Raw genomic sequence first — 23,908 nt, forward strand, 5'->3', positions numbered from 1 at the left:
TAAATTTAAATATAAATCAGAAATTAATCTTAGATATGTACAGAAATAGCTATTTGGCAGCATAAATAAATGTTTATTGTCTCCAAGTTTATTAAAAATTAGTACAAAATTTTGCCTTTTAAAATTACAGTTCTTTACCAATAGCTATGATGTATATTTTAAAGAGAAAAATTGAATCAGACAGTTATGAATTCCTTCTGAAAAATGCTGAAGTTCCATGCAAGGCCAAGTAGAAACCACTGGACTGGGTCACATGGAGAGAAGCTGTATCATTCCTCCTGTCCATCCCTGTGCCTACTAGAAAACTGCAGTACTATAACAAACACCTGCCTAATTACCCCAATTTCATTTTTTAAATTGACTTTTTAGTTGTATGCTTTATTTTTTAAAAAGAGACCAATCTCATAATTTGAATAAGATGAGCTATTGTCTGGCTGACTCCTTTATAAAACTGAAGCTATAAAATTGCATACCATGTCACCAAAGAATGCACCTTATACTTCCCAGTGCCTCAGTTTAGTGCCAGCTGGTGCCAAACAAGCTGCTGACTCGCACAGAGAGGAATTCCAGGAAGTCCTCGGAGCGGGCCATTTTCCAATAATCCTCCCTGGCATGGACTCAGTTCAGAGCTCTTTTACAAATGGCTATTACACTGAGATCATGATGAGATTTCCTAGAAGTACACGCAATGCTTTTCACTGAAATTTACTAATTCAAAACTTTTTGTGAAAACAAAGATTTCCCCCTGAATTCTTAATGTTGTATAACCATATGTCAGTACATTTGAGGGTCCCTTTAAGATATGAAAGTGCTTAGATCTCTTAGAGACAGGTTTTTAAAAATTAAATTATTATTTTCACTTCACATCATTTTGCTTTAGATATTTGGCTTAAATTACACTGAATTTCTATGTCTTTTTTCAAGCTATTGAATAGCACAGGAGTACTGAGTATTGATGATCTCTATTAATTCTCTCAATCATCAGCAGTCACTGAGAGCTTGTGGTGGGCAAATGTTGCAGTAAGTACTCTAGACATGTGGGCAGCTGTCTTGAGCAATCTCAGATTAGATGGATCTATCAGAGTCTGCCATACGACCTGGCACTTGAAGAATCGAAAGCCCATAATAAAGTTCTTCAGTGATACATGTGATCACCATGTTAACAGGGTGAAATTTGGATGAAGAGAAATCATGGAGTCCTCAGTTCTACCTTGAATATAGAGTGACTCTAGCTATTGACTCTCATTCCTTGATCTTTCTGCTATAGGCATATCCTGACTTTTGAATATCCTTATGAGGGATAAGGTGGCTTCCTTCATAGCTCAGTTGGTAAAGAGTCTGCCTGCAATGCAGGAGACCTGGGTTTGATTCCTGGGTTGGGAAGATCTTCTGGAAAAGGAAATGGCAACCCACTCCAGTATTCTTGCCTGGAGAATCTCATGGACAGAAGTGCCTGGCAGGCTACAGTCTATGGTGTCGCAACACGACTTAAGCACAACAATAGCAATGGGTGATAAAGAGAGAGATGTTAGAGATCAGTATTTGTTGTTAAGTTGTTCAGTCGTGTCCGACTCTTTGCAACCCCTTGGACTGCAGCATGCCAGGCCTTCCTGTCCTTCACCATCTCCCAGAGCCTGCTCAAACTCATGTCCACTGAGTCGGTGATGCCATCCAACCATCTCATCCTCTGTCATCCCCTTCTCCTCCTGCCTTCAATCTTTCCCAGCATCAGGGTCTTTTCCAGTGAGTCAGCTCTTGGCATCAGGTGGCCAAAGTATTGGAGTTTCAGTATCAGCATCAGTTTTTCCAATGAATATTCAGGATTGATTTCCTTTTGTATTGACTAGTTTGATCTCCTTGCAGTCCAAGGGATTCTCAAGAGTCTTCTCCAACACCACGGTTCAAAAGCATCAGTTCTTCAGCACTTAGCCTTCTTTATGGTCCAACTCTCACATCCATACATGATTACTGGAAAAACCATAGCTTGACTATATGGACCTTTGTCGGCAAAGTAATGTTTCTGCTTTCTAATATGCTGTTTAGGTTTAAAATAGCTTTCCTTCTAGAGGAGCAAGTGTCTCTTAACTTCATGGCTACAGTCACAATCTGCAGTGACTTTGGAGACCAGAAAAATACAGTCTGTCACTGTTTCCGTTGTTTAGAAGTGATGGGCTGGATGCCTTGATCTTAGTTTTTTGAATGTTGAGTTTTAAGCCAGCTTTTTCACTCTCTTCTTTCACATTCATCAAGAGGCTCTTTAGTTCCTCTTCACTTTCTGCCATAAGAGTGATGTCATCTGCATATCTGAGGTTATTGATATTTCTCCCAGCAATCTTGATTCCAACTTGTGCTTCATCCACAGTACTTGGCATATAAGTGATACAGATAGTAGGACTCATAGGACCTTTGAGTCAAGATCATTTTGAGGTCATTGAGTCTAAGCCCTTTCTTTTTCTGCCTAAGAACCTGAAGCTCAGAGAAGCTCAGATATAATAGCTAGTTAAGGATTGAGACTGTATTTAAATTTCTTTTCAATATTTGCTGATTTTTTTTTTAATTGCCTGATGGTCCCCATTTAGGAAGGATCTCTCTCTCTGGTTGTTCTTACTTTCCAGTAAGCTTAATGCTTTCTACTGTAAGTGACAGATCAACCGTGTACAAAAAGATATGGAAATCAGTTTGCATACCTATAAGTCCCACTCGATGTGATTAGAGCCTCTAGGTTTGGATGAAACTTAAAAGCAAGGTGCTTTTCTCCATTTTCCCCCTTGTAGGCTCCATCATATTCTAGCAAGAGTATTAACTAGCTCAGTTCAATATATTAGAGTAATCAGTCCTAGAGGCACTTGCCTTCCATAGCTAAAGTGATTTATAAAAACAGATTTGCTCAAATCAACTCTCCCATTAAGACCTTTCAGAAGTGCAATATTCTCTAGTTTTGTTTGTTTGTTTGTTTTAGGATCAACTAAACAATTAGATTCACAAGATGATTATGCACCCTACCTGGCACCTCTTTACTCAGGACAGAGATCAGGAACCACAACTTGCTTGCTTAGTGGACAGCAGTGATCTAGTAGCTCAGTTCTTAACAGCCTTATATGTCCTACAGCAAGTCCATAGGCACGGGTTTGCCAGATCCAATCACAAGGACACCCAAAGCTATGATAATGAGTTTTTTTATAGTTTATTTATATTTTTTCCTAGTCCAGATATGATTTACCAATGAGAAGTCATTTTTACTATCAGTAATGTCACCTTGAGATATAGTTGACATTCTGCTTTTATCAAGTTACCAAGAATCCAACTAAAGTTAGCCAAAAGTCAGATTCTTACGGAGAAAAGGTTTTTTCAGTTTGTTTTTGCTTGTTTGTTTTCTTTAAGCACACATGACTTCCCTTTTCTCTCATGATAAAGTACATATTATTTGAATGATTCACAAGAATCATTTTCAGCTGGCCACTAGATTGCTCTCTAGTCTCATCTTGACCCCTGCTACCCACCCTTAACCCTATAATTCAGTCAAGCCAAACTCTTTCAGTTCCTTTAAAGGACCTATTACTACTTGGCTCTCAAACCTCACACATGCTATTTTATCACCCATTTATTTATTTAAAAATTTTTAGTGCCTTCAGTGAGCCAAACAGTGGGCAAATCCCTGAGGATACAACAAGGAAAAGGCATTCTTGCAGAAACTGCAGCCCCTGCCTGAAAACCCTTCTCCATTCCCACCACTGCTTAATGTTCATGTCCCAGATTGAATGTTACATCTTCGAGGATTGCCTCTCTGCTTCCCCCAAATAGGTTAGGTGTCCTACTCTATATTTCTTCTGTCACAATACTGATCGCCCTGTATTGTCATTGCCTAGTTTCTTGTCTACTCCCCCATGAGACTGTGAGCTCCATGATGGGAAAAGAATATGTCTAACTTGCTCACTGTTACGTCTTCAATGCTTAGGTCACTGCCAGGTACCCTGAGGATTCTCAATAAACATTTGATAGACAGATAGGTGACAGTTCTAGGAATTCCAAGAAGTTTAGAACTACAATATGCTTAAACCCACAGATAATTTACTTTTAAAGTGAAATTTTCCATCCCTGTTATAGGTAATAAAGAAGATATTTGGAAGTAGACACCCACCAGAATCTATGATATAAATAGAATTGTTTATTTTTTTAATTACGCTAATAAATAACAGAGCAAAGCAATAATATTATAAAACTGGATTGACTGAATTTTAAGATATTGACGACCAAGAATCAAATCACTTGAATAAAAACAAACGGTTATAACTGGGATATTCCCAGTTACCTGAAACCTAAAACCAATGCTGACATTAGTGAATAAATAAAGGGGGTGGGGAGAAGAGTCAGTAAGGGCTTCAAAAACTCAGAAACAAATCTAGGATTCTTATTCTCACTTAATGTGGCTTTTGAAGTTTGGCCTGGAACTAAAGCAGAGAAATCAGTTCCCATTAAGATATCATATAGATGCATCTGTGAGGCTAAACATCCTTTCCTGGAACCATTTTTCCTGGGATTTATCACATGAGTGCCAATATAAAGCAGTACTAAGTCACACAGTAGAATATACCTCCAACCAGTGTTTCAAAAGGTACAAAAAATGCTCTTAAATATGACACTTTTTAGTATCAGCCATCTATAAAATCAAAGAACATGACACTGAGCCATATCTCAGAAGCCATGTTTTTGATTCACTGAGATAATGTGGTCTAAGACATTACTTTCTCATGGTCTGAGAGCACAGGGATAGAATTTGGAATAGTGTAGGTAAATGGATAATTAACATACACATTTAGGCTTTTTCTCTCAAATATCAAATATCTTAAATAAGCTTTGGAAAGGTGTTGGATCACATTCAATTTGCAATCAAATTCCCTTAATAAGATTTTACAGTGCAGAAATTCTTTCTTGCTGATTAAAATGAGAGTCATAATTTTGAGTCAAGTACTGATGAAACTTCTTACATAAGGAGAGACAGCACACTGGAACTGAGTCATGAACAGCCTGGGTGCTTACAAGCAGCATGCGAGTCTATTTGAAGGAGCAAGGGATCTTTTCAAGCTCAGATGCACAGTAGTTACATCTAGAGACAGTCTAGTTTTAAAGTTTTACAGCACAGGTTCATACTGGTCCCCTGTAGGTGTTTTCTGTTTGATTTACACAGTAGTTCTTGGGGTTAAAACTTAACTGCCACCATTTATAAACCAGGAGCTTTCATAAAATATTCTGAATTTCTGGCTTCTCATGAAAAATAGAAAGAGATGCCACACTGAGTTGTCATTTTAGTGCAATAGGAATAGCAGTGGTTATATCAGACCACCTTTTCAGAGTATGTACTCTCCAGGTCATTGAAGTGCCCACCAAACTTGCTTTATTTAATTTTCACAAGGTTCTTACAGGAACCAAGGTTTTAACTTGCTCAATACTGTGACAAGGTAACTTTAGCTTGAAAAATTCTCTGTGTGTTTATTTGTAAGCCTGAGAGAGGAAGGAAAGAGGACAGGAATTACCATTTAACAAGCATCAAACATTTACCTAATAAGTAATAAGCACTGCACATGTTATACACAAAAAGGAGTACCTTATGGTGAGTCCTTTGCTTAGGGCTGTGGTAGTGGCAGCCTTGAACCCACCTGCTTATGGAGAGCTAAGAGAAGCTAAGGAACTGGAGGCACTATACTTCTCTTTTCTGAACATTCTTAAAATTTAATTTCAAAATGTTCATCTTACTATAGTCTCAAGGGATCTGTGAAAGAGAAAATATTCTGCTAACAATGGGGATTCCTTTCAAGTGTGTTTATCTTGGGATATGTGGGGAGGCATGTACTGACTGATTTGCCCCCAATCAAAATGTCTCCCCACATGTACCAAGGTATTCTTATTCAGGGGCTTCTTTGATAACTCAGATGGTAAAGAATATGCCTGCAATGCAGGAGACCCAGGTTCAATCCCTGGGTAAGGAAGGTCCCCTGGAGAAGGAAATGGCCACTCATTCCAGTACTCTCACCTGGGAAATCCTATGGACAAGGGAGCTTGGTGAGCTACAGTCCACAGGTTTGCAAAGAGTTGGACATGACTGAGTGACTAACACTTTCACTTATAAAACCCTTATTCTTTGAGGTACAGTCCTTGGTACACAGTCTAGAGAAGGTTAGACCTCTAGTGAGCTAGAAATAGAGCAATGTCATAAGGAGTTTGATTGTAGTACAATCTCATGGGTAAGTGGAACAGGTTCAAAGTCAGAGTGAGACCAGTTTGTGAATTGTGCTAGGTGCTAGGAAGTTTTCAGGTTTATAATTTAGATATTTCTTACTATGGTAGATGGTTTAAAGATTGAAGGGGCTAAAGCTGTGAGACCAGTTGTCTCAATAGGCTTCAGAGACATCTTCTTAACAATCCTGCAGAAGTTGCTGGCTGTCACTTCTTCCCTCTGAGATAGCTGAATGAGTTAAGTGATTGCATAGACTTAACATCTGCATTTAAGTAAATATCTGTGTATTGGATATTGACAGCAGTTATTGAAATGCACAGGTTAACAGTGATCTACTTACAGGCACTGATATTCGAGTTCAAATTTTTAACATTTTGCCATTTTAATAGCAACCTCCAAATTCTGTGTGGTTTGCACATATGTCTAATCTAATTTTGGCAAGAATTTTGTGAGCTAGGAATTATTATCTTCATTTTACAGGTGAGGAAACTGAATTCAGACTCTCTCTCAAGATATATGACCTGTTTGCATTGAAAAACAACACACAAGTTCAGATTGTTCCTTTCAAATATTAATGTTTTAAGACTTTTAAAGCCTAGGTTGATTTTTATGCCTGGTAATAAAGTTGTGTTGAGGATATACAGGGTTACTATATTTCAAAATGAGGATGTTTGTATTAGTAATTAAAACTTTATTTGCAGAACAATCATGGTTTTATTTCAGTGACAGAGCACACAGCAAATAGTATTGATTATAGACCAATACATAAAGTGTCAGTACCCAGATATAAAGCATCTCCTTGGCATATTGTGGAAACTGGCCATGAATCACTTCCCATGAATATCAAAGATTAAGTACACATTTACACATAAAAGTACATGCTCACTTCGCAGTTTTCAAATACAATTAGCAATGATTCTCCTGTTGAATTTGGAACGTATTATATGTTAGCACTCACTTGAAAAAAAATCCACTACTAATTTTCCTATATTGCTTTTTGAACTATGTATCAAAGCATAACATATAAATTAAATATGCACATATAAATTATTTAAAAAATGTATGTGTGTGTATATATTGTATCTAGCTTTGAAGTGAGGGATTGATGTGTGAATTATTTTAATTCTACCATCTCTACCATTATGAATACCTATATACCCTCTCCCTTTCCTATACCCCATTTCTTTCTATGTCTGAGCTCAGAGGAAATAAATGGAATGCATTCCTTTGAAATTGTGTGTTCATGTTTTATAGAAGAAATAATAGAGAGAAAAGAAAGTCTGGGTTTTACATCATTTCTTATAAGAAATCAATATTTTACAGTAGAAATTACATCAATATAATAAAAGAAACATCTTTTCAAGGAAAATATATGAATACTAAAGTAGTCTGTTTGAGAGAAGTTTAAATAAAATTAAATGCATTAAAAACAGTAAATTTAGAATATCTAAAAGACTTTAAAAGTATATCATTTTTTCTCTCCTGAGATATGTATTTTACATAATTCTCTACATTATTTCTGAAATGTGGTACCTTGTATAGTTAAGAACATAAGCTTAATGAGAGTAAAGATTTTATCTGTATCATTTACCCTGTTTCCTTAGTACCTAAGCTAATGCTTGCCAGTATGAGACTATAAGTATTTATTGAATGAATGTGAATCTAAGTTAAAGACAGTTATCAGCTGTACAAATAATAAGTGTCATTGCTTATGCATGAACTTAGCCAGGTGTAGAAGGCATCTCTTCTTTCAATTCTCACCTTCATTCAATTATTTGCAGTAGCAGCATTACTTGCAGCTAAATATTACATGTTTTATAGGAGAAATATCTCTAGTTAAATCTATGGCTAAATATCACAGCTAAATCCAAACTGTTTGGATTTTTAACTGTGACTTAATATATCTTCAGAATCATTATACTGTGATATGGAACTGAAACAAAATACTGCCTTGGATGCAGAAGACTGCCTGTTACATCAAGTGATATATGGATATATGACTAAAGACAGTATAAATGCATAATCTTTCATAAGAGATCATTATATTTTCAATCAGGATATTCTTGAAACTGAGTCATGGATTATAAAGGACTAAGAGGTTTCCAGCTGATGTGTAAGAGGATCTACTAAATATGCTGGGATACGTCATTCAATTAAAGAAATAGAAAATACAAAACTAAGATATTAATGGACAGAAAATGCAAATGAAACAGCTGATGTCAAAAGTAATAAAGGAGTTAAAATTACAAAAAAGAATCGTGAAAAGTAGTTCATCAAATGACACTGTTCAGAAAGGCAGTGACTAAAGTGAATCAGAAAAATTCTAGCCTTTGAATACACATGGGATTAGACTCCAACATCATTAGGATATTGGAAAAGAAAGGGGTATGTATTGTATGAGTAGGTGTATACAATTGGGAACTGATACAAAATGTGGACAATTAATGTGGAATTGATTTGGTCTAAAAACTTACAAAATGTATAACACATTTAAAATTGGTGATGTCTTGGAATGAATAAAATACAAACACACACACACATACATACATACACATTTTGGAGAATGTCTTTTGGACCAAATGATGTACTCAGCAAAAAAGGCAGAGAAACCAGAGATCAAATTGCCAATACCCACTGGATCATAGAAAAAGCAAGAGAGTTCCAGAAAAACATCTACTTCTGCTTTAGTGACTATGCCAAAGCCTTTGACTGTGTGGATCACGGCAAACTATGGAAAATTCTTCAAAAGATGGAAATACCAGATTACCTTACCTACCTCCTGAGAAATCTGTATGCAGATCAAGAAGCAACAGTTAGAACTGGACATGGAACAATAGACTGGTTCCAAATTGGGAAAGGAGTATGTCAAGGCTGTATATTGTCACCATGCTTATTTAACTTAATGCAGAGTACATCATGCAAAATTCCATGCTGGATGAAGCACAAGCTGGAATCAAGACTGCTGGGAGAAATATCAGTAACCTCAGATATGCGGATGACACCACCCTTATGGCAGAAACTGAAGAGGAACTGAAGAGCCTCTTGATGAAAGTGAAAGAGGAGAGTGAAAAAGTTGGCTTAAAACTCAACATTCAAAAAACTAAGGTCAGGGCATCTGCTCCCATCACTTCATGGCAAATAGATGGGGAAACAATGGAAACAGTGACAGACTTTATTTTTCTGGTCTCCAAAGTCACTGCAGATGGTGACTGCAGCCATGAAATTAAAAGATGCTTGCTCCTTGGAAAAAAATCTATGACCAACCTAGACAGCATATTGAAAAACAGAGACATTACTTTGCTGACAAAGGTCCATCTAGTCAGAGCTATGGCTTTTCCAATAGTCATGTATGGATGTGAGACTTGAACTATAAAGAAAGCTGAGCGCCGAAGAATGGATGCTTTTGAACTATGGTGTTGAGAAGACTCTTGAGAGTCCCTTGGAGTGCAAGGAGATCAAACTAGTCAATCCTAAAGGAAATCAGTCCTGAATATTCATTGGAAGGTTCATGCTGAAGCTGAAACTCCAATACTTTGGCCACCTGATGCGAAGAACTGGCTAATTGGAAAAGATCCTGATCCTGGGAAAAGGATGAAGGCAGGAGAAGGGTATGACAGAGGATGAGATGGTTGGATGGCATCACCGACTTGATGGACATGAGTTAGAGCAAGCTCTGGGAGTTGGTGATGGACAGGGAAGCCTGGCCTGCTGCAGTCCATGGGGATACAAGGAGTCAGACATGACTGAATTTGTATCAGTTCATTATAATCTGCAGCCCACCCCCGTGGGGTATGTAACTTCCCAAGCACCTCTAGTCAAGTTGGCTTCTGTTTGCTGAAGGTAGTTTCCAGAGAAAAGTCAAGTGTTTCTTGCAAAAGTACCCCCATTCTCTCTCAGAGGGGAAAAAACATTTAATTTTGAGGAAGTTAATTGTATCAATATTTTTTCTTTTATAGATTGTGCTTTTGGAGTCAAATCTAACAATTCTTTACCTAGATATAATCCTGGAAATTCTCTCCTATTTTTAAAGTAATAAGTTTTTTTCTAGATTTTAAGCTCTCAGTGTGAATGTACAAGATCATAAGAAGAAAAAAAAAGAGCATTGTTCTGGGTGACAAACCAAAAGCAATATGTCCAAAAGCATATTGTTCTGGGTGAAAAACCAGCTCACTTCTACTGAGTTTTTAAGCATGAATCACCTTTATATACCTTTCATTGAAGACCACAAAGACATGTACTTTAAATGTTATTGTTTTTACAATCATTTTTTTCACCACTAATGCAAAGATTTAACAGAAATAAAAATCAAAAACCATACAAAACAATGCAAATTATATCCCTTCACTCACACAGACATCCTAGGTGGGCATGATGAATGAGGTCATTACTCTTGTGAGAGCAAATCTGAGTACTATGAGAGGAGAGGCTTAATTAAGGCTATAGCAAATATACCTATTTAAAGAAGTCCAGGAGGCTCATGTCTTGTGGTACTCACATTCTATATTTGATTGTGTGGATGCAAATAAATGCCTCATAACCTAATGGAATTCCTGATATATAGAATTCTTATGATTTGAAGGGGTGATTCAGAGTGTAACTATTATGATGATATCAGTCTAGCTATGTATTTAATATGTGTTTTAGCCAATAGACACATGCTTCAATAGTATTACAGTAGCCATGGACGGAGGAGCCCGTGGGCTGCAGTCTATGGGGTCGCAAGGAGTCGGACACGACTGAGCGACTTCACTTTCACTTTTCCCTTTCATGCACTGGAGAAGGAAATGGCAACCCACTCCAGTATTCTTGCCTGGAGAATCCCAGGGACGGCGGAGCCTGGTGGGCTGCCGTCTATGGGGTCGCACAGAGTCGGACACGACTGAAGCGATTTAGCAGCAGCAGCAGCAGACATCTCTCAGGGTGCCTGTTTAGTTGATGCTTCCTCTCACAGCCTCACCCATGACCTTTCAGAGAACCTGTACATACAGTGCAGATGCATGAGCAACTGATCATGTAACTCTGTGACCCTGGTCATCTCTACCAGACCAATGATGGGTAGAGACCTGGAACAAAATAAGATTTCTATCCCAGAAACTGGAAACTGGGAATGTTGTGGCCTAATGCAGTTTCTGTTTGATGTCAATCAGAATGATCATATAAAGACAGAGATGAGCTGGCTACAGTAATTCAAAGACTAGTACGCCTGTATGCAGAGAGAGACAAAGAAGGATGATCACACATGCAGAAAGGAATAGATCATAAGTCCTGAAATGAGGAAAGAAAGCTTTGGCTTTGTATGTTTCAATAAACTATCAACTTTGATTAAATACTATGAATTCTTCCAATTTTCTTAATTACCCTAAGATAAATTGGTAAGTTAAATATTACTTTACAATTCAAGTATATCATAATTAAAATTTCCCCTATACATTTTGCTAATAAACTCTGAAAGACATTGGATATTTGCATGTGCCAGTAGTATATTTTGAGTTATATATGCTTATAATAAAGGTTGTATTGATGGAAGCTAGATGCCCAACTCTTGGGAAATAATAACCCTCACATGGAATTTTGTGATATTTGAGTGAGATGATGTACAGTCCCTGCTAGAGATGTTTAGAAGTGCTTTTAGAGCAGGAACTGATGAAGGACTTTAAAAAACATGAGGTAGAAGAATGACTAGAGAAATTTTTTGTCTCAAAAAATAAAATGTTAGCATCAGTTCAGTTCAGTCACTCAGTCATGTCCAACTCTTTGCAACCCCATGGACTGTAGCACGCCAGGCTTCCCTGTCCATTACCAATTCCCAGAGCTTGCTCTAACTCATGTCCATCAAGTCGGTGATGCCATCCAACCATCTCATCCTCTGTCATCCCCTTCTCCTCCTGCCTTCATCCTTTCCCAGGATGAAGGTCTTTTCCAATTAGCCAGTTCTTTGCAACAGGTGGCCAAAGTATTGGAGTTTCAGCTTCAGCATCAGTCCTTCCAATGAATATTCAGGACTGATTTTCTTTAGGACTGACTAGTTTGATCTCCTCGCAGTCCAAGGGACTCTCAAGAGTCTTCTTCAACACCATAGTTCAAAAGCATCCATTCTTCAGCACTCAGCTTTCTTTATAGTTCAAGTCTCACATCCATACATGACTACTGGAAAAACCATAGCTCTGACTAGATGGATTTTTGTCAGCAAAGTAATGTCTCTGTTTTTCAATATGCTGTCTAGGTTGGTCATAGTTTTATTTCCAAGGAGCAAGCATCTTTTAATTTCATGGCTGCAGTCACCATCTGCAGTGACTTTGGAGACCAGAAAAATAAAGTCTGTCACTGTTTCCATTGTTTCCCCATCTATTTGCCATGAAGTGATGGGAGCAGATGCCCTGACCTTAGTTTTTTTGAATGTTGAGTTTTAAGCCAACTTTTTCACTCTCCTCTTTCACTTTCATCAAGAGGCTCTTCAGTTCCTCTTCAGTTTCTGCCATAAGGGTGGTGTCATCCGCATATCTGAGGTTACTGATATTTCTCCCAGCAGTCTTGATTCCAGCTTGTGCTTCATCCAGCATGGAATTTTGCATGATGTACTCTGCATTAAGTTAAATAAGCACGGTGACAATATACAGCCTTGACATACTCCTTTCCCAATTTGGAACCAGTCTATTGTTCCATGTCCAGTTCTAACTGTTGCTTCTTGACCTGCATACAAATTTCTCAGGAAGCAGGTACGGTGATCTGGTATTCCCATCTCTTGAAGAATTTTCCAGTTTGCTGTGATCCACACAGTCAAAGGCTTTGGCATAGTCACTAAAGCAGAAGTAGATGTTTTTTTGGAATTATTTTGCTTTTTATATGACCCAGTGGATGTTGGCAATTTCATCTCTGGTTCCTCTGCCTTTACTAAATTCAGCTAGAACATCTGGAAGTTCATGGCTCACATACTATTGAAGCTTGGCTTGGAGAATTTTGAGCATTACTTTGCTAGCATCTGAGATGAGTGCAATTGTGAGGTAGTTTGAACATTCTTTGCCATTGTCCTTATGGGAGCTACGATTAGTCTATGGGGTCACAAGGAGTCAGACACGACTGAGCGACTTCACTTTCACTTTTCCCTTTCATGCACTGGAGAAGGAAATGGCAACCCACTCCAGTATTCTTGCCTGGAGAATCCCAGGGACGGCGGAGCCTGGTGGGCTGCCGTCTATGGGGTCACACAGAGTCAGACACGACTGAAGCGACTGAGCACACACGCAGAAGATCCCATATGACCTTAGTGAAAATGGGGAAGCCTGTTGGGATTTTTCCAGAAGCAAGAACAAAGACTATTGCTAGACATATAAAGAGATTTGTGTACAGCATTTAAGAAAAAAAATATTCAAATTCTTAAATCTGTTGAATGATATAATAAACTGCCTCATCAGGTAGTGAGTTCCCTGTAATTTTTGCTGTTGTTTAAATGGTGGCGATCAAGTCAGAGTCACTGTTTTGGATATGAAATTGGTTAGAAAAGTTCTATTTTCCATTTCATAAAAACTGATTTCACTATTCTGAACATCTTAAGGATCTGTACAAAAAAACAAAAAGCTATAATGCTTATGAGCTGCTCTCTTAAGATGCTATTCTTTGTTCTAGGGTTTCAGCACCAAAATGAATGAATGAATGAATGTGTAAATGAATAATAAATCAGCTGAGACTTCCACATGCATACACATATGCGTGATTCACATATTAAATGATAAAGAATTATTCTGCATTTGTTATAAATAACCCCATCTAGTTACAAAAGTTAGGTATCTGTTGACTAATATTTAGAAATTAAGTAGAGTTTATTGAAAGAAAATAAACTTAGGAGGAAAAAATGCCTAAAATCAAAGCTTGATATCAAACATCTTAACTGATCAATAATTTTCTTTTTTTTTTATTTAAGGTGACTGAGTTTGTTATGTTCAGGATAGTGAGCAATTGATGTTGAAGATAAAACTTGACAGAATGGAGGAATACTGAATTTACAATTTTTCCAGTAAAGCTCATAGATAATTATTTCAGTGTTTCTTCCATTAACAAAGTATAAAATCTGGCCTAATAACTTGAAATATTTATTAAAAATGTAGCTATAGTTTGACTTAAGTATTAATAGTATGCATTAAACATTGAATTGTTTTTTGCCGAATATTTTAATAATATTACAATTTTGTTTACATAATTTTCAGGGGTGCTCTTCCTATAAAGATCAGCCTAAACGCCTACAAATGTGTTTAGTTTCTATGTTTCAGTCCACTCATAAATTTTCAGCTTTGGTATGTTCAGAAGTGAAATGTGATTTGCTAATATAGGATATAGTGCTTGTAATTTACAAAGTGGGTTTTACAACCTGTTGAACAAGAAAATCAGTTCCATCTCTCCAGTTCATGCTACCCACTGCTGCTGCTGCTGCTAAGTTGCTTTAGTCGTGTCTGACTCTGTACGACCCCATAGACGGCAGCCCACCAGGCTCCCCCGTCCCTGGGATTCTCCAAGCAGGAACACTGGAGTGGGTCGCCATTTCCTTCTCCAATGCATGAAAGTGAAAAGTGAAAGTGAAGTCACTCAGTCGTGACCGACCCTTAGCGACCCCATGGACTGCAGCCTACCAGCCTCCTCCATCCATGGGATTTTCCAGGCAAGAATACTGGATAGGTTGCCACTGCCTTCTCCGCATGCCACCCACTAGATATGCTACATAGATTGTTCAGCCACTTTCCGAGAATATATCCCTTTTGAAAAGAGCTCTGTTTTTTTCACTTAGGAGAGAGTTGGGGAGAGCGGGCAGGCTGGAACTTCTTGAGACTAAATCCATCAATTGAGGGACAGTGCGTACATATTCTTCCCTTCAAATATATCGTATGAACTGCATATTACACAATCCAGGCAGTCTCAGAAAATCTATACTCATTTCTCGATTCCAAATGTGAAGGTCCCCCTTAAACCTAGAGGACTCCTGGAAGGATTTACAGGGGAAATATAACGAGACTGATTTTCTAACACGTGTTGGACACACAGCTCACATAAACCTTCGGGTAGTCCTCTGCAGATTTATACGAGGTGGTACAGGAGAATTCTCCCAGCCATTGAGTGTGACTCTCCTGCTTCTGAGTTATGTCAGGTACATAGGAATCACTCTCAGACACTCTCCCAGGACTACAGCCTTTGGCTTTAAATCCTCAATTTGACACTTTTCTGCATGGTTATTAGAGCTTTAAAGAAATGTATCAGGACTCTCAGCCAGCTTAGAGAAAGCAATTTTCCTTTGGACTGTCACCTCCATAAGACAGTACTGGTGGGGTGTGTTCATAACCTATTCTTCCCCTGTATTTAGGAAATATTTCATGAACATTATTTTCTTAATATATGAGACAGTTTAGAAATAAAGGGGAAAAAAGAATATCAATAATTTATTTGTAAAATAATTTCAAGTGGTTTTATTTAGTGTTTCTTTTTGTTTGTTTTTTTTTTTTGACTTGGGGCTAATATTTTCTTTTGATTTTTCTTTCCTTCCTTTCTTCTTATCTCTTGGTTCATTCTTAGTCTCTTTCAAGTTGTCCTTATCTTTGACCTGTTTGTTAATGTTGCTCCTGGGGTGAGCTCATCCTTTCTGGTGACTTCCAAGCGCACAGTGACTATATGCTGACAATGTCCCCATCTGCATCTCCAGACCAGACCAAGCTCCTGCTTCTGAGATGGTAGAGACATTCTTGACCTGACCTCCCACTGGCACCTCAAAGTAAAAATCAAATTTACTCCCTACACCATCCCTTGCTTTCCAAGTCTTTGCAAACAGTGCTGATTTGTTATTTTCCTTTATGATCTGCATACAGTTGCCAAATTTGTCAGTTCTACCTCTTTGATAAATCCCAAATGCATCCAATATTCTCCATTCCAAACAGAACATTATTGTTGTTAAAAGTAGTTGCTTTGAACTAAGACTTGCCTGGATTTTTTTTTGTACTACTTGCATAAACATAGACTTATAAGCCCCAGCTTTGTTTTGTTTTTCACCTGAAATCCAAAATAACAATACCTATCCATTAGTGTTGTCGTAAGCAATAAATCAGATAATACAATTTACATGCTCAGCACAGAGTCTGGCATATAATTAATGCTCAATAAACGTCTTTATCTTTCCACATGCTAGATACTGGGTTATCTGCTCTAGGCTAACTGCTGCAAAGCTTTCTACACCCTTCTTGCTTAGGGTCTTATCCATTTTAATACATTCATCTTCCACATTGCAGTGGTTGTGTATTTTTCAAAATATAAGCTGAATCAAGTTGTTTCTCCTCTTAAGCCCCTTGATTTACTTCATAGTATTTTTAAAATAACGGTCAAACTTCTTCTTGAAGAGAAGGAAAAGAGTCCTCTCTTACTTTGCAAATGAGACTGCACATTAGTACAGCCCCATGGAGAACAATTTGGCACAGTCTGCCAACATGTTAATGCAAATGCCCCTTGATTCCAGAATTCTGTCTTCTTGGAATTTAGCATAGATAAATATATTAGAAGTTACTTAGGTAAAAGTTTAATCTTTACAGCATTATTTGTAAGAGTAGAAGGTTAGAAACAAGCTAATTGTTAGTCATCAGGTGAATGGTAAAATAAATCGTGGTGCAGGTATAAATTGGAATTCTATATGCAGTGTTTACAACTGATGAGATGTGGCCAAATCTCCAAATTATGTTATGTCAAAAAGCAAAGTTCAGAACTATGCATAATACACCTTATTCTTTAATTTTATTGGAACAGAGTGTTAGGAATATATATTGATACCAAAACAATATTGTATATGTATTCAGTATCTAGGGAAAGACACACAAGAAACCATTCATAAAATTTTCTTTCCCGAAAGAGAAATGAGTAGTTTCTCCAGTAGAGAAATGAGTAGAAATGAGTAGTAGGGAAAAAGACAGAAGGAAAACTTTTCATTGTGTATCCTTTAACACATTTTGTTCTGTGTACATGTATTCAAAAAACATGAATGATTAAAACTAGAAACATACATCCTTCATGATAGGTTCCTTCCAACTTCTTCAAAAGCTGCCTAAGCTCCCCACGTGCTCTCTTTCTCTTGCAGTTTCCTTGCTGGGAACATCTTCCCCTCTCGCCCCTCCATTGTGCCTAATTATACCAATCGAGTTTCAATTTCTCCACCTCATTTCCCGAAACCTTTTCTGGGCTGTTAAGATTGACTTAAATGTTTTTCCTACATACCTCAAAGCATTCAGCAGTTACTTCTTACACTTGGAAAATTCTGTGAGACTGTTGACTATCTGAGTACATGTTAAAAAAGTGTGTACTTGAGCCCAGTGCTCGATCTGTTGGTTCAGAATCTAGACTTATCATTTTTCATAAGTGCCTTTTTGGCTTTTCAGGGCAGTAAGTTTTCTATTGTACTTAACCTGCTCTCTAGTCTGTCTCCTTCCACTAGGTTGTCAGCAGGACTTGAGTCTTCATGATTTTGTGCACCTAGCAGAGAGGTTTGAAAACAGGGGTGTTCAGTAAATATTGAAAGAATGAATGCCATCCTCCTGAATAGGTCTTTGTCTGCTGCTGCTGCTGCTAAATCACTTCAGTCGTGTCCGACTCTGTGCAACCCCATAGATGGCAGCCCACCAGGCTCCGCCGTCCCTGGGATTCTCCAGGCAAGAATACTGGAGTGGGTTGCCATTTCCTTCTCCAGTGCATGAAAGGGAAAAGTGAAAGTGAAGTTGCTCAGTCGTGTCCGACTCTTAGCGACCCCATGGACTGTAGCCTACCAGGCTCCTCTGTCCATAGGATTTTCCAGGCAAGAGTACTGGAGTGGGGTGCCATTGCCTTCTCCGAAGTCTTTGTCTAGACCAGCAAATATCATTCTTATAATACCAAATATAGATACTGATGGTAAACTTATCTTAAGGCATACAATCTCAGACACAGACCCTGGAGTCAAAACAGGCCTCCTATTTCCTTTGTCAGTCTTCTTTTGGGCTGTGTAGTTGAGCTGGGAATAATTTTTAAGTTAAATTTTAAATTCTAGTTATTTTAATTTTAGTAAAGAATGCATAAGAAATACATAATATACAGCATGCCTATCAGGTAATTTGCATATCTTTAGACAATTCTAGCTATGAGAGCATAGTATACAGCTTGCAAATTTAGATAAACATTTTCACAGATTTAATTTTTTAATGTAAAAATTTAAATTATGAAGAATTGACATTTCAGGTTTATTTTCATAATAATATATAACTACTCCCCTGTATGAATTTTACTCCCTCCAAAATAATTATTGTATTAGACAATTGTAGCCATGGCACAATGATAGCCATTAGACACCTGGTTTATTAAACTTTGTTGCAGATAAAGGTGCCAGAAATAAATTAATGACTGTTATAACAGCTGGGCTTTCTTGCTTACAAGAAAAATACCTTGACATATTTTTTGACTCTGTGATTGGTCTACATTTCAAGGATATAAATTAATCTTCAGAAAATCCTAAAGAATATCTTCCCTGGACACTTCACTTATACATCAAGTTGGCCGTGTTAGCAATCTAATCACAAACCTGTAATTCAGTGGACAACAATTTCTTATTGTGAGCAGCATAGCAGCTTTTACTATCATTTAGGTCAGCCCAAGATTGCTGATGCACCGTATGTTTCAGGCCAGGGATGATGGATGGCTAGCTCTGATGCCCATCCCTAAGTGATTGGAAAGATTGAAGACACACAGTTCACTTTGGCTTGCTTACTATTACATCAAGTAATCAGTGTGATAGGCAAGCCTGTGCTCTTTATGTCATCCAACCAACTTTATGCAGGAACATTATTTCACATTAAAAAAAAAAAATCTTAAGAATTGAATCCAGATGACATTTCCATTACTAGATCAAACAGCTCTACCTCACACCTGAGTGTTAATGAATATTTTATTAATACTTGGTTATAAGAGGCAGATCTTGCTTTTCTTCATTTTAATAGCTCAAATAACATATATGTGTCACTGAAGTTATAAGTGAAATATGCCAATTTTGTTTCCTTTAAACTTTACTCAGGTCAGAAAAAAAGAGGCTGTTAAGATAATTTCATATTTTCTATGCCTAATTTCCAATTTAATAAATTAGACTGCTTGTTAACTTTAAATTATAAAGTTCTAAAGATTGGTCTTTGCTGGAATGAATCTACGTAAGTACAGTTTTCTGAAACCCCTGCTGTGTGGAAAATGTTTTTTGAAAGTGATGAAGAAAAACCAAATGTATATCTTAAATTGTCAATTTTGCACTAAGGGCATACATCACTGAGATAAACTTAACAATATTCCCTTGCTTTTTATTGTTTCAGACACTATAATTTATAACTTCAAGCAAAACATTTCATGGACTAATTAAATGTATCTTGCTATGATTTAAGTAACTTAGAGAACACAAAGCATAGAAGACCTTAAAATTGTTCATAATTGCTCATTTACTTTCTAAGCAATGTCATGATGTAAGTTTCTTTGACTTTTAGAATACTTGCATTGCCTGCCATCACACACCAAGTCTAATTTTAGCTTTGTAGAGAAAAGAATGCTGAGGTCCATTTATCTCTTGGGAAGGGCTGGCAGTAGGGGTTAGGAAATCACTTCTTGCTTGATGTTTTATTTTATTATCAATTCTAATTAACATAGTTTATATATCATCACCCTCTGTCCTCTCTTACCTATTTTTATTTATATGTACCCTTTTCTATTTACATAAATGATTTGAAGAAGCTCATAATGAAGACAGGTAACATAATAAGATCCATTACAATTAATGCAGCCTAGTGATCCTTAAAGCATTGTCCAGCAGCATCAGCATCACTTGGGATTTCCCTAGAAATAAAAATTATTGGTGCCCCCACACAAAGCTTACTGAATCAGCAGCCTGTGTTCTAACAATCTCACCAAATGATTCTAACTCATGCTAAAATCTGAGGCCCACTCATCATTCTAGTGTCTGTTAAAGGCAAGAATCAAAAATTGTAGGGTGTATGTGTGTGTGTGTGTGTGCGTGCGTGTGTGTGTGTGTGTCGGGAAGAAAGGTGACAGTTCAGAGAAAACTATTTTATAGGTTGAGAAAAGCTGCAAGAGTTAAATACACAAAGAGGTTTAAGAGTGTAAGCTTTGTAGTCAGAGACAGGTATTTGGATTCCTGAGTGTTCTGTTACTAATGAGCAATCTGACCTTGACCCATTTGTTCAACTCCTCTTACTCTCTGTTTCCTTACATGTAAAATGGGAAAATAGCGTTGCTTTCAGAGCTAAGTAAAAACAATGTATAAGAAAAGCTTACTGCAGTGACTAGCATGAGATATATGTATATTACTTTTTAATTTACTGTTTGTTGCCCTTTAAATGATAATAAATACTATAATATACACCATTTGCAACAACATGGGTGGACCTTGAGGTTATTATGCCAAGTGAAATAAGATAGATAGAGAAAGACAAATACTGTTTAATATTGATTATATGCGGATTCTTAAAAGAAAGTCAGACTCAGAGTAGAAAAGTGGTTGCCAGAGTCTGGGGCATGTTGGGGGGACAGGGAGAACTTAGTAGAAGGGTAAAAATTATCGGTTATAAGATGAATAAGGTATGAAGAGCTATAGAGTATGGGGACTATAGTGATAACACTGTATTGTATAACTGAAATTTGCTAAGACAGTAGAACTTAAATGTTCTCACTAAAAAAAAATAAATAAATAAAAGCAAAAAGATAAATATGTGAGGTGATGAGTTAATTAACCAGATGGTGGAAACCCTTTCACAGTGGATACGAATATCAAATTACCACAATGACACTTTAAATATGCTTCATTTTTGTCAATTATACCTCAATAAGGCTGAAATGAAAAGAAAACATAATTTACCTGAGAAGATTCATATGATTACTTGAGCTTCCTGGTAGTTACTGTAAAATGATGAACACAACAGGATATATAGCTTTTGACTGGAATGGTGGAGCTTTGAAAAAAATACCAGTGCTTACACCTCATGCCAGAAATGCTGATTAATAATTGGTCTATAGTGGAACTCTGGCATCTCTATTTTTTTTTAGATATCCTCAGGTAAACCTAAAATGCAGACAGGATTGAGAACTACTGTATTAAAGCAGCACTTTTTCAAGCATGATTGTGCATTCAAATCACCCAAGGAACTTGTTAAAATGCATAGTTCTTACTTTTGTGGGGTAAGGGCCAAGATAGTCTAAGAATTCAGCAGGTGACAGGTACTCTGATGGAATTCAGGTATTGGGAAATATGCAGATACCTAGGTAGAACCAACCATTTTTTCCCATTCAGCTTTAAGAGAAAATACTAGAGCCAGAATGCAGCAAAACATGTACTTGTTTTATGTGGAGAAATACTCTCATTGCTGATAGCCTTACACAAAGTAAATATACTTTATACTTTATGTTTTATACTTACTTTGATTTATATTTTTTTATTTAGGATATGAATTTGGTTCTGGAAAGAGTAACAGCTTTCAGTATCTTCATTTTCCTTCTCAGGAAATTAAAAGATAGGGTACAACTTTTTTTTTTACAATTTTTACAAAATTCCTAATTTTCTGGAAGAGAAGAGGTCTAATATTAGGTTTTGGTTACACACTTAAGTTTTAGAAATAATATATCCTTATCAGAATTAATTTCAGATGAAGTCCTTTTTGTTTAATGTGCTATATCATTTTATGCATTTATTAAAGAAAAAAGTCCAGGTGCTCTGAACAATGCCATTTATGATACTCAAAACCAAATAATGTAACTCTAAAATGTCAATAAAGGGATAGAAGATTTATAATGTTCTAATCTCACATAAAGGAATATGGCAATAATATCTTTAGAGAGGGAACTCTATTTGAGAATGATATATAAAGAAATAGTGTGGAAGAATATTACCTTTTAAAATGATTCTAGAGCAAGTGTCTCCTCACTCATTCAATCTCTCTCTCTCTCTCCCTCCCTCTCTTTTCCTCTGTCTCTCTCTGGAGGACAAATAAATAAGAATAATTCTAAAAGAATGCAGAATGACTATTTTGACATTAAGAAGTTTAGTTGACAAGAGATGAAGAAAGCTAGAGATAAAGAAAGCACAAGGTGAAAATAAGAATAAATGCAACATCTTGATTCTTGGGGGAAACTATCACCTTGTAAATTAGGGTCATGGTACTGAACATCCTTGATTGCAACTCTGGAGTTATAGCATGTGCATGAAGAAGGCAGTGGGTCAGCATGGAGAGCCTACCTTAACATTCTTTGTTTATATCACTTTGGCTAAAAGAGTTGCTGGTAAGGACAAGTAAAGTATCGGAGCTTTTAATCAGTGTGGTCTTTTGTACTTTATAGTAAGCCTTTTTAAAAAGGTAAAAATGGCAGACTGTATGTTAAACGCGATGGCTGGTTGGCCAAGTCAACCGTGTGCATCCGAAAGTGGCAGAATATGGAGCAAGGTATAACCTCAGTCTGAGCCGTAATAAAGTAGCTGTTCATCTGTGGTCGGAGAGCACCATGAAAGACCTTGAGTTCCTTCACTTTATTTTGCAGAAAGCCATCGGACAGCTTTGCATCATCTAGCTCTATCAATCAAGGACCTCAACTGCTGCTTGCTGCTGAAAGCTTTCCTGTTTGGCTCTGTTTTTTCACAGACAGCTCAATAACTTGTCTGTGGAGCTGTGATAAATGTGCCATGTGCTTCTAAACTGTCTCTTTAACACTGGACTGCATTTCAACTTGTAATGCTTGTGACTAATTGCTTGTATCAAAGCCTTTTTTATTTATTTGTAATGATTATCCAATAGGCTTATCATTTATGTTTCTCACTTCTCTTTATGAAGTGGTTTTATTTTAAAGTTGCACACAGCCAAGTGTCAGCTAACTTCTAAAGTAGTAGCTCTTGCTCAGTGAATAAGCTGTCAAGTTAAGAGAACGTAATTGGCAAACCCTAGTATATAACCAGAACAAGTACAAACTTCTAATGATTTTTTTCTCTTTTTGTGATTGCTGTATATCAGCTATAGTTTTAAACACCAACTTTATGGCCACCTACTGTGGCTGTCGGAACAAAAATTTCCTGGTAGTTTTGTCCTCTTGTGTAAGAACAGTAGTCAGGATCACAAAACCTTCTTATTTGGGCACAATTGCCAGTTTCTGCTAAGGAGGCCCAGAATAGAGCTATTATGGTAAATGAATAACTTCTCACTTTGAAAGAAGGTGGTTTTTTCATATCAGGTTGGAGGTCAGTGACAGGGCAAGGAAAGGAAGCTCATATTGCAGCTGTCTGCAAATGAGCTTTCCCTACAGATACTGTAAGGAAAAATAAGAGCCTACTGGGGAGGCTGATCTTTACCTAATCTCTAAAGCATATTTTAAAAAGAAAGGAAAACCTGTGCATTTCTTCTTAAATTTTCACTGTAGTTTAAAAAAATGCATGCATTTCTCATCATTAAAGGTCATTCATCTTGGGAATGAAAAGTATTTCTTTTTCTAGTCCTTGGCTAAAAGAAAAAGGAAATAGCATGACATAGTCCATGTCCTTCAATCCTTAAAATGTGCTAACATTCAAGAAGAAAAAATATACTAAATTACAAGTAAATATCTATTTAAGGTTGCTATAGCTTTTTGACTATATTTCTGTTGGCTAAATGTTTGATT

At 36.9% G+C, this 23,908-nt stretch overlaps 2 protein-coding genes across 5 annotated transcripts in view; one reads left to right on the top strand and one right to left on the bottom strand.

Annotated features, from left to right (window-relative positions):
• The window catches only part of UNC13C (unc-13 homolog C), a 1,717,543-nt gene that overhangs the window by 952,982 nt on the left and 740,653 nt on the right, over positions 1–23,908 (bottom strand). The window lies entirely within an intron of this gene.
• The window catches only part of WDR72 (WD repeat domain 72), a 218,590-nt gene that overhangs the window by 159,624 nt on the left and 35,058 nt on the right, over positions 1–23,908 (top strand). Inside the window, exon 19 of one of the 4 annotated variants that reach the window (XM_081513853.1) lies at positions 6,713–8,485. The exons of the other annotated variants lie outside the window; for them this stretch is intronic. Coding sequence (XP_081369979.1) covers positions 6,713–6,807 — 95 coding nt within the window. The 3' untranslated portion in view covers positions 6,808–8,485. Of the gene's footprint in view, positions 1–6,712; positions 8,486–23,908 lie in introns of those variants that run through there. 4 annotated transcript variants of the gene reach the window in all.

The sequence above is a fragment of the Giraffa tippelskirchi genome, chromosome 7, assembly GCF_054371585.1.
Source record: "Giraffa tippelskirchi isolate mGirTip1 chromosome 7, T2T-mGirTip1v1.2.pri, whole genome shotgun sequence".
Lineage (NCBI taxonomy): Eukaryota > Metazoa > Chordata > Mammalia > Artiodactyla > Giraffidae > Giraffa > Giraffa tippelskirchi.